The sequence below is a fragment of the Anguilla rostrata genome, chromosome 7 (assembly GCF_018555375.3).
Source record: "Anguilla rostrata isolate EN2019 chromosome 7, ASM1855537v3, whole genome shotgun sequence".
In the NCBI taxonomy this organism is placed as follows: Eukaryota; Metazoa; Chordata; class Actinopteri; order Anguilliformes; family Anguillidae; genus Anguilla; species Anguilla rostrata.
In genome coordinates, this window is record NC_057939.1 from 51,371,056 (window position 1) to 51,386,227 (window position 15,172).

At 45.0% G+C, this 15,172-nt stretch overlaps 1 protein-coding gene across 5 annotated transcripts in view; it reads right to left on the reverse strand.

Annotated features, from left to right (window-relative positions):
* Positions 1 to 15,172, reverse strand: part of dok7b (docking protein 7b) — a 32,268-nt gene that overhangs the window by 11,540 nt on the left and 5,556 nt on the right. For all 5 annotated transcript variants that reach the window (XM_064344973.1, XM_064344972.1, XM_064344971.1 and 2 more), the window contains exons 5-7: positions 8,171 to 8,290; positions 3,387 to 3,494; positions 2,370 to 3,124 (exon numbers count right to left, since the gene is read on the reverse strand). In XM_064344973.1, the coding sequence (XP_064201043.1) occupies positions 2,370 to 3,124; positions 3,387 to 3,494; positions 8,171 to 8,290 (983 nt within the window). The remainder of the gene's footprint in view (positions 1 to 2,369; positions 3,125 to 3,386; positions 3,495 to 8,170; positions 8,291 to 15,172) is intronic.

A 15,172-nucleotide genomic window follows, 5' to 3' on the forward strand; every position in this document is an offset into this window, starting at 1 on the left:
GCACGCCATTTTAAGCACGGTAGAGAGAAGTTTGGAAACCCATAAGTCCGTTTAAGCCTGTTTTGCTACATTTGGGCAAGGCCTGTTCTTTTCCAGAAGCCTTTCCAGAACTGAGCTTACAGCCTCTTGCGCTGGAAGCGGAGGGCTGAGGGTTGAATATCGAGCAGCTGAGGTTTAAGATGTACTCCTACAGGATGACGGCAGCAGGCCTGCAGAGGCTGCTGGTGTGGGTGCCTGCGGGAACCACTGTCACAGCATTCACTCACAATGGCGCTCCGTAGCCAACCGAATGAAAAGGCAGAATGTTAAAAAATACAGAATGTTATCGCAACTGTTTTTATATATAGGAATTTCAACGCGCGAGCGTCGACGCAAGTCGTGTGAGATCTGACGTGGCGAGGGCTGCGTCTAAACCAATCCCGAACCTGTAGCGCCATCCTTGTTTCTCCGAACACCCCTCGGGAGACGAAACGCATAGCGCGTCATGAAGCGTAGCGAGGCGTAATTGTTCGCGAGCTCCGTTTCCCCCAGTTTTACATCCCGAATGCGGGAACGAAACCGCGCGGCGGATAGCCTGCGGAGCTACGGCTGGGCTTTTCGCTGCGGAGCTTCCCACACATTCTGGCCCCGCCGGGGCCGTCTCTGTCGTGCCACAGCTCGACGGGAGGCAGCCCACGCACGCGCAGAGCGAAGGGAGAAAGGACGGAGAGAAACGCCCGACCCGCGTAATTATCCTTCCGGAGACAGCGCTACTGCTTCAGGGGTCTAGCCGTGCAGAGACAATACATGACACGCGTACATGGGGACATGCACATAATACACGGCACATGAATGTTTCTGCCTTCAGCAGAATAATGGGATTGTGAAAAGACCAAAAAAACGGCATTGTGAATCTATATTTGTTATGTATTTCCAAAGCCTATGTAATGAGGTGTAGCATTGGGACTGTAACAGAAATGTGTCCAAACGCACAGAAAGATCACATATGCTACTGCATGCCTCGTGTCTTTTGTTAACTTCAAAATCTACTCAAATCTGCTCCCTTGATGCCAGCAGTACTGCTGGTTTTCTTCCCTTCTAAATAGGGCTGATTTAAACCTGGGACACTGGGTGAGTTAAGTATCCGGCCGATAAGTTGCATTAATCAATCAAATTAATTATCGGGCAGAAACGAAAACCAGCAGTGCTACTGGCCTCGAGGGCCAGATTTGAGTGTCCCAGGGCTGTGCGCTTAGTAATATTTCAGCTGCACTGTGCTGTGACACTGTAGTTAACATAGTCAGTGCATGATCACAAGCTGAATCATTCACTCCAAGATAGCCAGAACGGGTGCCGTAAGATGGCTGCCAGGATAGGCCCTGTAGAAATGACAGATATTGCACAGAGAGGAAGCCCATTAGCTCCAGGAAAGCCCTGAGAAAGCAGGTTATATAAAAAAATTTGAAAGCGGATTTTTTTTCTCTTTTTTTAGCGGAAAGGTCCGGAAGAGAATGCCAGGGCTGGGGTTGCGCTAGAAGTCAGACGAGCCGATAAAAAAATCAGGAGGAAAAATAAATTTCACGTTAGCGAACATCGCGGAAGATTAATGAGGCCCCTCTTCAGCGCATTAGCAGGCAGACGAAACGCAGTCCACGAATCCACGCGTCCTGTGTCTGGGAGAGCACGAGAACTGAATGACAATCCCCAGCCTTAATTAGGGCAAGCGTTCAGTGTTCACACCGGAAGGGCTCGATAAGTGTGCCCTGTCCCCTGCACCCAATACGACGAATGGTCACCCGGAGAACGACACAAACGGAGGACAGGTGAGAGCGTTCATTTTGATGCCACCTGCTAAAATGGCCCTTAAAATGAGAGCAGCGCTACAGAGGAAAAAATAAAGCCATCAACCGAGCCTTAGGGGAGCTAGCTTTCAATTCAGGGCCAGAGCTACAGGGCTTCGTTTAAAAAGATCCACCCTGAGCAAGGTGTCTCCAGTCACACAGCAGAGAGCGAGGTGCGGTTTCCATAGCGAATGCCGGTCTCTTTTTTTTTTACAGGCCGTGTGTCTGCATATCTGATCTGGATTTACGAGACTTCAGCCTGCCGCCACAGCCTTTAAAATCTCGGATGTCATAAACTTTTTACTTTAACCGTGATTGCCATTACAGGAAAAAATCAGGACTAAACTCTCCAAAAGTCTGCTCAGAAACAGAAACAAAATTCAACAACATATATATATATATATATATATATATTCAAAATGTCAAATTTAAAAGACAAACGCTACATCTGAAAGTCTCCCCCCCCCCCAAAAAAAAATAAAAGCTAAAAACTTTGGGACAAGCACGTGAGTGGTGAGCACAGAAATGAAAGGGGGGGGGCTACTGTACCTTCATGCCCCCACACAGAGGGCAGGGGGCAAACAGAGACCTCAGAGCTGCAGGGTGGGGGAACTCCCAGGGGGGCGTGGCCTCCTCAGCAGAGGGCGGAGTCCCGCCGCTCTCGGGCCCTGGCGCTTGTCCCTGTTTCTCTGGAGACGGCACGCCTGGAATGGGGTCAGCGCCCGCCTCTCCTGGCTCTCTGCTGCCCCCAGCAGGCTCGGAAGAGAGGGGCGAGGGCGTGGGCTGGTCCTGTGGCGGAATGCGATTGGGGAACAGGCTCCGGGGCCTGTCGTACAGGGTTCTGAGCGAGCAGGGGACCTGGTACTCCGAATTGGGGTCCCGCGGGCAGGTGCACAGGTCCAGTTCGGGAAGCAGGTTCGGCGGGAGGGCGGGCAGGGACCCGAACTCGTCCCCCCGGCCGATGTCCAGGCTGCCGGCGTACGAGGAGAAGCTTCCGGAATAGGAGGAGTGGCTCCCCGTGGCGATGCCGCTGTCGGAGGAGCTCTGGCGGCCGATTTCGTGCAGCCTCCTGGAGCAGGGGGGTCTGGGTGGGGGGCGGGCCACGCCCCCGACAACGGCGCACGTCCTCTCGGCACTGGGTGCTCTGTCCGTGTCCGCTGGCGCAACCGGTGGCTCCACGGGGGCGGGGCTCATCACAGGCTCCGCCCACACAGCTAAGCGGCTGCCTATGCTGGTGTCTGATTGGCTGTCAGAGGTGTCGGAGGAGCTGGAGATGCTCCTGTCATCTCCGCCCATCGATGAGGCTGGCAAAAGAGAGAAAATATAAAATTTCTTTACTACTGCACTACATCACAGAGTCAATACCATTAACCAAAAATAGGCGGAGGTACAATTATCTGTTAGTCAAGGACTTGTTTTAACCAATTAGCAGGTTTTGCTTTTTTGTACAACATGACTGAGCGAGTTTCTGGTAGTATATCTGAGCTCCATCCCCTTTGTTGGTGTCATGGCACCTCATTGTCCAATCACACCATCCGACATTGAAAAGCTTTAACTGGGACACACCTGTGGTACTCTGCTGGCTGTCGGGGGACAGCAGGCTGAGCCGTTTCTCCAGCTCCTGGGCCTCGCGGTCCAGCCGCTCCTCCAGGTACGCTGGGCTGGCGCTGGGGTCTGGGGAGGAGAGCAAACACACGGGCCCTCACGGAAGTGCAAGAGCACGCCAGTCATTCACTCCACAAGCTCCATGCTGGAGATTTATGCCTGAAGGCTCCACACTACTGGCTTGTCAAAGGGCAATACAAATTGGCACAGACTTCCTCTATTTTATTCGAAACGCAGCATCTAAACGGAAGGATATTAACTTTTCATTTCCTCCCCCCCCCCCCCAACCTTATTAGCTGCCATCTTGTGGGGGGTGGGGGTGGGGGGGGGTAGGGGGGGCATTCATCTTGGCGAAGCAAAGTTATTAGAAAGATCTCCATTAGGCGAAACCGGCTGAGAAACAATCTGGGGCCTAATGTGCGTCCATTTCCTGCAGTTCTCCACGGCGATAAGAAAGAGACACTTTTTTGCAGAAAAGCGGGAGCTCAGAAATTGCGTTTGCGGCGCGGACGCGTTAGCGCCAGTGCTCCCCAGGCGATGATGTTCATCCGTGTTTTATGTTCCCTCCGCGGCGGCGGGCACCACATCGGCGGGGCGAGCGGCCCACCGAGGGGCGCCGTGTCACGGCGCTACGCTGAAACAGCGCGGCGTGCGGCGGGAGATATTATATCATCGTAACAAACCGCAGGCTATCGATGGTCCTCAGGACCAACGAGCAGAGAGAGAGAGAGAGAGAGAGAGAGAGTTACCGGCTAACCCTCACTTCAGCCGCGCTTCGACCGCATTAGTTATTTATGACTTTCACTTCTGATTTATTCACACGTTCGAGGGAAAGGAGTCCCAGCGCAATTGAGTCCCGGTTCATATTCTCTGGGAAAATCTTTTCCTTCAGACAACATTAGATAACAGATAACATTTCCTTCAAATTCGTCTTAAGCTTATAAAAAACAAATATTTGAACATGGTTAATTCAGAGTACCTTTTTTAATATACATTCCGGTTCTTTGTGTAGTTATTTCACCGCTGCTCTTAAAACTTAAAACATGTTTACTCACAGTACAGTGCATGCACAGGACCAGGGCAAAAGTACAGTAGAGAGTGTAATAACTAGAATCCCCCAATGAGTTTACACACACTCTGTGATTGATTATCTGTGCCTGGCATCTGAAATGCTAGATACCACACTCTGCATGTGGGGGTTTAATAATAGACAATGACAGAAGCTTCTGATTGGATGAGTGACTGTGTGAAAACCTCAATATCCAACACTCACAGCTGTCTGTCATCCATCTTATTCCTTCAATGCCATGGCTTAGACCTTTAAGAAATAATACTGCACAGCCATTTCTGATAGTATCAAATCAATATCAAGTAGCCTAACCATCCACTTGAAAAAAGTGCTTTATCGTGCTTTTCATGGTTTAATTTCATGGTTTAATTTCATGGTTTATCGCGTTGAAATTTTATTGCATTATTTCTGATGTGGAATGATATACAATCACATGCTGTATGCATTTCCAACAGAGCAGGAACTGTCAAAAAGCAGTTAAAGTAAAAGTTAATCATCAAAACGGCCTGGTAACTGAGAAATAACAGAGCAAGAAATGATTTTACTTATCAGCTTAACAGACACCCTTTTGCGGGGGTGATCTTCACACCATTTGCATGTTATCTATTTATAATTTTTCATAATATTCAGAGCCATCTGGGTTAAAGAACCTTTCTCAAGACAACAGCAGTGTGAGCTCCCACCTGGCTGGCTTCAAGCACACTAAATTATTATCCTATAACATTTCACTAACAATTAAGAGCAAGAATATTTTTTTCTCCTTCGTAAATGCAGTTCACTAAAGTAAGTCGCCGAAACTGCATTGCCGAAAAGTGTGATGTAATTCAACGTTAAGGACAAATGTTGATTGACTAAAGGCTTATAAGGTTTTCCTGTCTGTTACTGTTGCAGTCTTACCAGCTGCACAACATTTCAGCCACTGGGATTTTTTTTCAGTAAGTCTATCAGTGATGAGAAATGAATGTTATGCAACAATATTACAGAAAAAAAATGTATATTGATCCTCCTGTTAAAACACAGAATCTGCCTTCAGCAAGAATTTTGTAGGAAGTGTCCCAGGAAATATATTTTTGTATATTATAATGCACATTCGTGTCCCAGTTCTTCTTAGGACAGCTGCTATTTTCTGCAGTGTAATGAACTTTCTTCATTTAATGAGGAGGAAGCACATTTTAAACACATTGAGCATTTCACTCTCTAAGCTTTACTTCTCTTCTAATGCCTCAAAAGAGTTCCAATTCCAGTAGTTTTTTTTTTTCAAATATAGTTTTTAGTTTTTTTCAAATAAAATCTTTCAACACTGCACTTAATGCTAATGTTCTCGATCTCCTTGCTCAGCCATTTTAAATGAACAATGCAGCATTCTCACAGTCGTTTTTTCACCAGAACTAATGAATGTATGCCTTCTAGGATCAAGCATCTGATGCTCCCATCAGCTAGGGAAAATTTAATTAAGGAAGTTAGTGATTTTTACATCTATCCCCAGCAAAAAGATCCCACCTGTCTTTAACAACATATTTCAAGAGGCATAATCTATATTTAAGTCTACAAAAGACTTAACTATAATGTTGGTGCTCAATGAGACTGCCTATATCAGGTTTACACCCTCAGTCTCAGGCTCCAAAAGGTTTATCTCCAATTTATACATTTTAAATAAATGTAGCATTTAGCCAAGGGAAAAACATGGACCACTTTTCAGTTATATGGTCTCTCTGATCAATAAAGTGGTTCCTAAATGTCAAAGAAAGCCCACTTGTAAACCAGCGTAATAAAACACGTTTTTATCTTTCTGCTCCTGTGTCCCCCGATGTGGAATGGCCACTGGTATTCACCAGTCATGCCCAAATCTCTAACTATCGCTCTGAGTCGAGCACACGCTCGACTCTGAAACGTGAGTGTCCATAGCGCCACCCACAGTTTATGATTGAAAAGACACAAGTCGAGGGAAGACATTTATGCACATTTATGCGAAGCTTGAGCAAGCAGTCTGCAGGCACCCTACTGACCACGAGGGGTCACTAGTGAGAGACAGGGCACTGTCATCCCTATGGAATCTCCCCCTCCCTAAGTGACTCCGCAACCAGTGACGCACTTCCGCTGTGTGCACAGTCCGGATTCGACACAGTCGATGATGCCCATCCACACACTGAAACAATACTTTAACCAGGATAAGCCCCCCTGTACCAAACTCCAATTTATGATTACGATTCACAATTTCGCAGCATTTAGCAGACCCTTCTAAACCAAAGAGACTTACACAAAAGGGAATTTAACGTGGCAAGAGAACTCAGCACCTGCTCCCAAATTCACAATTATATTCTGAGCGGTAGCAAGCCCACGCCATGCACGGCGCACTCCCAGCCAACGCACCTGGACAGCTGGCATGCTGGGGTGCTCTCCAGGGGACAACCAGACCCTCATTTCTAATCTGTCTTTTTTATTTGCCCTTCACACGGTAATCCATGTCACACCATGTGAGGCCTTCTTGGAAACACCAATTAGACACCAGCGCCCAATGCCCAACACGCACGGGGGCGGAGCGTTGGGGGGGGGGAGGGGGTAGGGGGATGGTGATGGCTCGGGCTGACCACAGCTTTAGATCTTGTTAAGCACCTCCAACACAAGAGTCACATTCCCTTGTGAAATGCAAGCACGCCCACATGATTCTGCAAGCGGGGGGTGTACAGGCAAATTTATTATTCATTTTAAGTGTAAACGGCGGTGCGATTAGGCAATATGCTTGGCATAATAAACAGGCGGGAGCCGTGGACTGAAGATGAGTTGCTCTAGAGTGGGATGATAATGCTGTGGGGCTTTTTTTCCTACCCATCAGTGATGTCATCATAAGAGAATAGAACAAACAAGGCAACATTCTTCCGCTCCCATCCCCCCAGCGGCCCCTGATGGAAAAAAGCACGGCCAGGAAGTCATTCCAAAGGTCACGCTATCTGAATATCAATTTCCACACAAGACCCAAACTGTTTCTGTTGGATTAAACTGCTTGGGGAATAATCTCAGGCCTTAACTCAACCATGCGCACAACTCCACTGGACCCCTTCCGAACTCTCAGATCTCACTGGCTCAATGTTACAGACCATATCATACTTCATATAATGCAATCTCCGTTACGAAATTGCTAACATAGTACATGAACATTCCCAAAAGAGGTCAAGTGAATAATGCAATAAGAATATTGTTTAAAGCAAAAAATGACAGCAGATGTATGAATTTCAACACAATTGGACACATCCAAAAGCTTATAATTAATGACCAAAATCGCACATTCATGTCTCATTCTTTTTTTTATATTAATTGTTTCTGGGAATCGCTCCCCAAAAACAAGCAAGCAGGGCTCTATGGAGGAAGGAGGAAGAGTCACAAACAGACTCAAGCCTCTGTGATGAAGGGAAAATTCATTCATCCAGCAGAGCGACAGTGAAAACGAATTAAAATGACTTTCGCGTGGCCTGGATCGGCCCTGGTTGCAAATCCGGGAGTGACGAGCACCAGACGTGACAGCGTTCAGTCTCGCACCGGCACTCTCTGCACTTCCTGCTCTCACCTGGCAGGACCGGCACTCTCTGCACTTCCTGCTCTCACCTGGCAGCACCGACACTCTGTGCACTTCCTGCACTCACCTGGCAGCACCGACACTCTGTGCACTTCCTGCACTCACCTGGCAGGACGGGACGGAGGGCGAGCGGGGCTCGGGTCGGGGAGATCCCCCGAACGATGCAGTCGAACAGAAAGCTGATCTGCTTCCCCTCCGCGCAGGACAGAAAGAAAACACCCGTCCCTGCAAGGGAAAGAGAGGGAAAAAAATAACGGAAATAGTCTAACAGATCTCGAACGATCACATCTCTCACTCAAGATCACGTCTAGTAACAAACACCTTTATTCTTAGACAATCTGATGAGAAATGACAGGCCAGACAGGTAAAATAATTCAGCAGAAACATTCGCGATTCACAGTTCCACAGAAACAATAACAACTTCTTTCAAAACATCTTTCAACATTGCTCCTTAACGAAGGTCACTGAACGCAGGCACAGGCCTTAACACACACAGTAACACCACTCCACTTGCACCGGAGCAGAACAGACTGTACAATAATTTGAAGACTCAATCATATGTTTAGACATGAAGAAATATTCTGCCATAAACAAGCCTGAAGCTGTATTGGACTGCTTGTCCAAAGGTTTCTCAGACATACAAAAAAAATTGTGGTGTGCCAACATTGCCACCAGTCAGCTGCAGGTCCAAGACACTGAGTGCTTTCAACTAAGGAAAGAAAAAAATGTGTGGGTTTCACAGAAAAACCCCTGCATTAAGGATTACTAAACACAAAAAACATAACTTGCAATGGGCATTGGACAACCAACCCGTAATTGGCCAAGACTGGCCTGTTGCCTCACTCTGAATTTGAAAGAAGTCTACTTGTGTTTTCATACAACATACAGTATGTCAATGAATGTATGGTAATTAATGATATGATAATTCCAGACTAAGATTACTCCAGTCTATAGTTCAGAGGTATGGGTAATTATGCTTTTTTTTCTCTTAAAAATGTTTCAGTTTCATTTTATTTAACAGATTAAGGCATCCTACACAACACATTTCAAGCCTAATCACATGTCATTGAAGAAACTGAAAAATACACATTTAGTAAATAAATTTAAAAAATGTTTTAACAAACTCACAAGTGTTGTTTATATAAGCCAAACTACCAATTACTCAACTAGCATCAGTGATACAAGCACATTTATTTGAAAGAGTGGATCCCATTATCTGAGTCATGGCACTGCACCACGCGTACTGCAGACATTTATACAAAGTAAACACAATTAAAATAATATTTAAAAATAAAATAAAATCGAAATGTATTAGTTTTCACTGAGTACTGAACTGCACATAATTTTTGTTATGGGAGCTACAGGAGTCAAGAGCAGTTTATTAAATATTGAGAGTGGAGGGGAAAAAAGAGGCATAAATTAATATTGTTTAAAGAGTTTTGTTTGCCAGGGGAGCATTTCCCCAGGGAACGCAGTGGGAGAAAACAACAGATCTGACATTTAAAAAATAACACTAATTACATAAATTACATTCCGCAACACAAATAATAAATTAACATCTCAACATATTCAACCTGCAAAAACGGCAAATCATTCACATGTTAAAAAGCACTTTAATAAATAAACTAGGTTGTCAGAAAGTAGTTATAACAACAAATCCCCTCACACAAACTTCACATAAGCACTATTCATATAAGCACTATTCATTACAATACATTACATTGCATTTTATTTGGCAGACGCTTTTATCCAAAGTGACATACAATAAGTATGTAGGTGCATCCCTGAAGGTCATTGGAACAACTACAGAGCTCATGTCAGATAAGGTACAATTCTCAAAGTATCAGTTATCCATAGCCATGAACATCAAGTCTAGTTCACACAGTAAGCATAGGCTAAGTCAATTAAGTTATGGCAGGTCAACCTAGAAGTGAGACACAATTACAAGAGATATCACTAAGAGTTGTAACTTGGCATTCATTTGATATAAATTAAAACACCAGTTCTGTTTTTTAACAGTGTTTATTTACAGATGCATCGCCCACGATAACTTTGTATGTTGAAAAATGTACGTTTTGATACTGTACCATTTATTTCTGCACTGTGTGTACAAAATTGTAATTTTTTTCAGTATCTGGACAGGAAAGGAAAGCAGCCATTTTGTTTTTCGTGTGGCTGTAAGAGCCACAACTCTTCATATAATGCGCAGCGCTATGCCGCTACACCACTGAGCCCAAACTCAGCTGCCCCGCACTCCCTGCCATCCCAATGAAATTAATCCGTAAATATGCTTCCCAGCATAGCGCTCTGCAGTGGCGTGTTATCTCAAACGCCTCGGGTTCGAAATCCCTCCGTAATCTCCAACTGCGGTCCGACCGAGAGAAGAACAAAACAAGGGATGGAGCCAAATTAAATATTCTTCCTTTTAACCGTTTTAGCAGTTCCTGCCCGTTCTTGTCACGTGCCTGTGTGAGCGAGTGCAAGTATGTGCCCGTGGGTGCCAGTGTAGTATAATGGGTAAGGAGCTGGTCTTGAAACCTAAAGGTCACAGGTTCGACACTGCCGGTATACCCTTGAGAAAGGTACTTAACCTGCATTGCTTCTGTATATATCCAGCTGTATAAACGGTTGCAATGTAAATGCTATGTAAATAAAGTTGTGTAAGCTCTGGATAAGAGCGTCTGCTAAATGCCTGTAATGCAATGTAATGTAAATAAAACTGGAGAGGTGTCTGTGACAGTAAATCGATCTGCTGACAGTTCTCTCAGAGTTCACCTGCCTGGAGTCAAGCTCTGCTCATTCCGCACCGAAAATACAGACCATTTTGTACAGAAATATGGGAAACGACGGCACAGAGCCATTTTTCCACTGAGTTAATGTGTCCCAGACCTGGGTCGTGCAGACATTCCTGCCATTAATGACATCTCTCAAATATTCCAGAGGCACAGAAAAGCACCTGTTAAGATACGGTGGTGCACAGACCAAACAAACCCCTCTCCGTGCGATTTTCCGCAATCTTCCTGCGGATCTCTCTCTCTTGTCTTAGCCGCCCTACTGTTTCCAGTGAAGCAGATACGAGAGGACACGTGCTGCGGTTGGCATTCGGAGATGCGATTAGGTCGCTGTACACGCTCAGGTTGCACGCTTGCAGAAGGACGCAACCTGATCCCGTGGGGTGAATGCAGCACTTGGCACATTTGTGCAGGGTTCCATGAAATCTGCTAGGATTCACGGTCTTGCTAATCTCAAAATGCTTTGCCACTACCTCGAATCCGCTGATTTATTTTTAGTTTTTTAAAATAAAAGAAATAGAAAGGGCAGAAAAAATCAAAATAAAGAAACACAAAACAAAATATATGTTGCATATGTAATTTGTTTGCAGGGCTCCATAACCCTGGTCCCTGGTCCTTTTGTTAAAATGAAAAAGTAAAAATCCAAGACTGCGGAAATGTCCAGCGTGCACAGATGGCTATCACAACAGCTCCCAAACGGGCCTGGCTGGGGGAACCACCTGAGCTACAGACACACACCCTCCACATTCCATATACCCAAAGGATCATGGGAAGGGTCAGAGTTCAGCGTTAGTGTACACACGGACGACCTCACTGCCCTAAGTCTCGAAGTGGCCATGACTCATAACCTAAACCATCCAGTGGAGCTCCTGACGCAGACAGGCCCCACATGGTTTACAAAATGGCCAGCGCTTCGACAGGAAGCAGCTGAGGCCACAGAGGACCCGGCGATTACGCGGGCAAGCCACCATTTCCTAAAGCTCTCAACATCGCCGGGCCATCCAGGCTAACTGTCAGGAGGCCGCCGCTGTGGACTCCTCAACAAAAACCACAGAGCAAGACTCTGCTGTGGTCTAATGGCCCTGGTGAATCACTGAATGAATGCCAGCACACTGTCATTCAGCAATGCCAGTCATTTAGGTCAGTGGTAACCAGCCCTGTTCCTGGAGATCTTCCATCTTGTAGGTTTGCATTTTAACCCCAATTTGGCACACCTGACTCTACTAATTAGCAACAAGATCTCTAGCTGTTGAATGAGATGTAGATCTCGAGGAACAGGGTTTGTCACCATTGATTTAGACAATTCCATCTTGCTGTAAGTTTGTCCTTCAGCAAGGGAACAGCAGGTCAATGTAGATACCAAAATGGACAGCAGCAATGGAAATAAGACTCCCAGTGCACAGTAGTTTGATCCATTTCGGGTCTTACTGCAGACAGGTGAGTGCACCGAGTGGAAGTCTCCAACAGGCAGCTGCAAATCTTTTGACTCCAGTCTTCTCATCTTTTATTCCCTACATATCCTCAACCGACCATTTGATGCACCCTCGGATGACCACAACTGTCCACTCAAGCAGCAGAAAAGAGAAGATCAGAGCAAACCGCTGAAAAACGCCACCACAGATCCCGTCTCTGGGGACCCGGGCCATCATCTGCCCTCTACTTTGAAGGAAAATGGCAGATTTTCAGTTAGAGGCGGACAGATAAGGTCAGATGCACCGCCTCCATAGTCTTTTACCCGCTCATTTTCCACCCTTTTATCCGTCGCTGTGTTTGCTCTCAGCAAATGGCTCCCCCACTCTAAATAGCTACGTGCAGATGTCCGCAAACAGCCCAGAAATATGAGATCTTCAGAGAGAGCTAACCTCGCCGCCGCGTCCATCTGCTCGGCTCTCTCTATGAGAGAATAAATTAGGCTTAATACCCGGGAATCGCTCAAACGGAGAGGTTCTGGGTGCATCGCCTCCACCTCAGTGACCTCACAGCAGTCAGTCAAGCTCTGGACACACGTGCACCTCCAACGGTAACCTCCCAGGCAACAGCATGCATGAGCTCATACACAGTAAAATATCCATCGTTGATTCAAAACATAACAGAGTACACACGATTCCAACAGTGACCAGATGTACTCCGTAAGAGTTTATTTCTGTAAGAGTTTATTTATCGCTGAACATTTCACAACATAAACCCCACGCCCTTTGACTTTTACTGGAAAGCAACAGACTAGCATACGGTGACTTCTCTCGGTGTTCTCAGCCATATTCTTTTGGAAACGCTACCGTGTTTATTTTATGTAATTTTTTTTGTAGGGGGGAGTAAATATGACTTTTGCATTTCACTATGCAACAATTTTTCTTCTCCAAGAAATCATGGAAACTGTCCCATGGGTGGCTTCTCCAGGATTCTATGCCAGATGCTTCTCAAGCGCACAGCTACAGAAATCATAGCTCGTGCACACTGACTAATTTGACACTGTTTACACACTCTGTATTCCAATTACAAAACTAAACAAGACTTCAGCTGCATTTCATTTACTTTGTACATATTTGGAATGGAAACAAAATGCTTTTCTCCCTTCTCATCTTGAGGATTTTCCTCATATATTTATAGACCCTAACTGAATTACGTAATGCAATCCTTCAAGCCTAATGTTTATTTCTGTTGCTCCATGTCCCTTCTGTAATTACACATGGTTTTAAAGATAGAACAGGGGATTACACAAGTCTATATTTATCAGGAAAATAATCCGGAATCAATTCTGGATGTCAATCATCATCCAGAGCAGTTTAATAATGGGAAACAGGCATTCAAATATTAATTTTGCCAGCGATTGTTTCAAAACAAGCATGACAGCACTCTAGCATTAATAGCCATGGAGAACCAAACTCAATAGTTTGCAGTGAATAAAAAAATACATAAAAGCACTTCATAACAGTACCAGAAATAGATGTCACAGAGAACAGAAAAAATAAGGTTATACATATTTGCCTATGTTAAGTGACATTTCAAAAATTTATGATGAAATAATATTTCTAAATGACTACCCAAAACAAGCTTACTTATCACATAAAGAATAAGTAAAAGGCTAACCTCCTTATTGCTTTATAATCTGCAGTTATGTCCAGTTACAGATTTCTCTAAAGGTTTTGGCTTATATTATGCATCATGAGTGTTTCATCTTTTTTGATTATGAATGTTATTGCTTTGGTTTTTTTTATAAACAATAAAGCAGCTTTGAACACCTGCTTAAAGAAAAGCAGCTTTTCTTCTCCAAGTTCCAAGAGTGGAAAATATTGCAGCAGTGTTAAAAGATCACTAAAAGTTTTTTACGTCTGGAAAAACTAAGGTAGACTTATGGTCAGACATGGCCAAAACATGATTTATTCAGTATGCCAATTTATTAAATTAATAATCTCCAGCAGTATATCTCATTCACTAAAAAGCCAAAACAAAGAAATAAATCCTGTTGCCCTGTGGCAACAGTGATCAACGCAACGCCTGATGAGGCGCCTCAAACTTCAGTCATGGAGGGCCACAGTCTCTGCTGGTTATTGTGATTTACCTTCAATCAGCAGCCACTTAAGGTCTTAGAAACAGGGTGTGCCGACTTTTTAACCAATCAATGACTGGAATGGAGCACTTCAGTGCAGGAACACATGGAGAAGCCAGCAGACGTGGCAGCCCTCAAGGAATCGAGTTTGATATCCCTGGCCTAGCCTCAAGGAGGGGTGGACAGCCCTGAATGAAGGACTTCAAAAACTCACAGAACTTCTCTGTCAAACTTCCCTGACTGCAATGTCGCAAACTCTCAAAGGAGCCATCTAAATATAGACGGACAAAATGTTTCTGCATTTGGCAAAGGAAAAATAATAATAAAATCAACTCCTTTAATGCTGTGCCAGTGCTCAAAATTCACTTTATGTGCTGTAAAGATTGCCTCACCCGCTTGTTAAAAATCTATTTCTACACCCTTTCAACACCTAGAAGCAGGGCATCGCTCAACTCCACTTTTCTGTGATGTGCTCTCTGTGGCGTGTCAGGAAGCACTTGTTCATATTTAACACATAGGGCTACAATGCCTCTTAAATGTCGTAATTGGAAAAAGGGGTCCAAGAGAACCAAGCGGGTTTCCTGAAGGAACATGATCTTCTTCCCTCCCTATTTTCATTTAGTGATCTTGCTTTTTCCTAAACGGTTTGATTTCCATCGTGCGTAAATAACACATTGATATGGTCACGGTAAGGTTTAGGTCTGTGAGTCCTGGGACAGCTATCCAAGGAAAAGGTTTCTCTTCCACTTGGTTTCCTGTTTCTGTGTT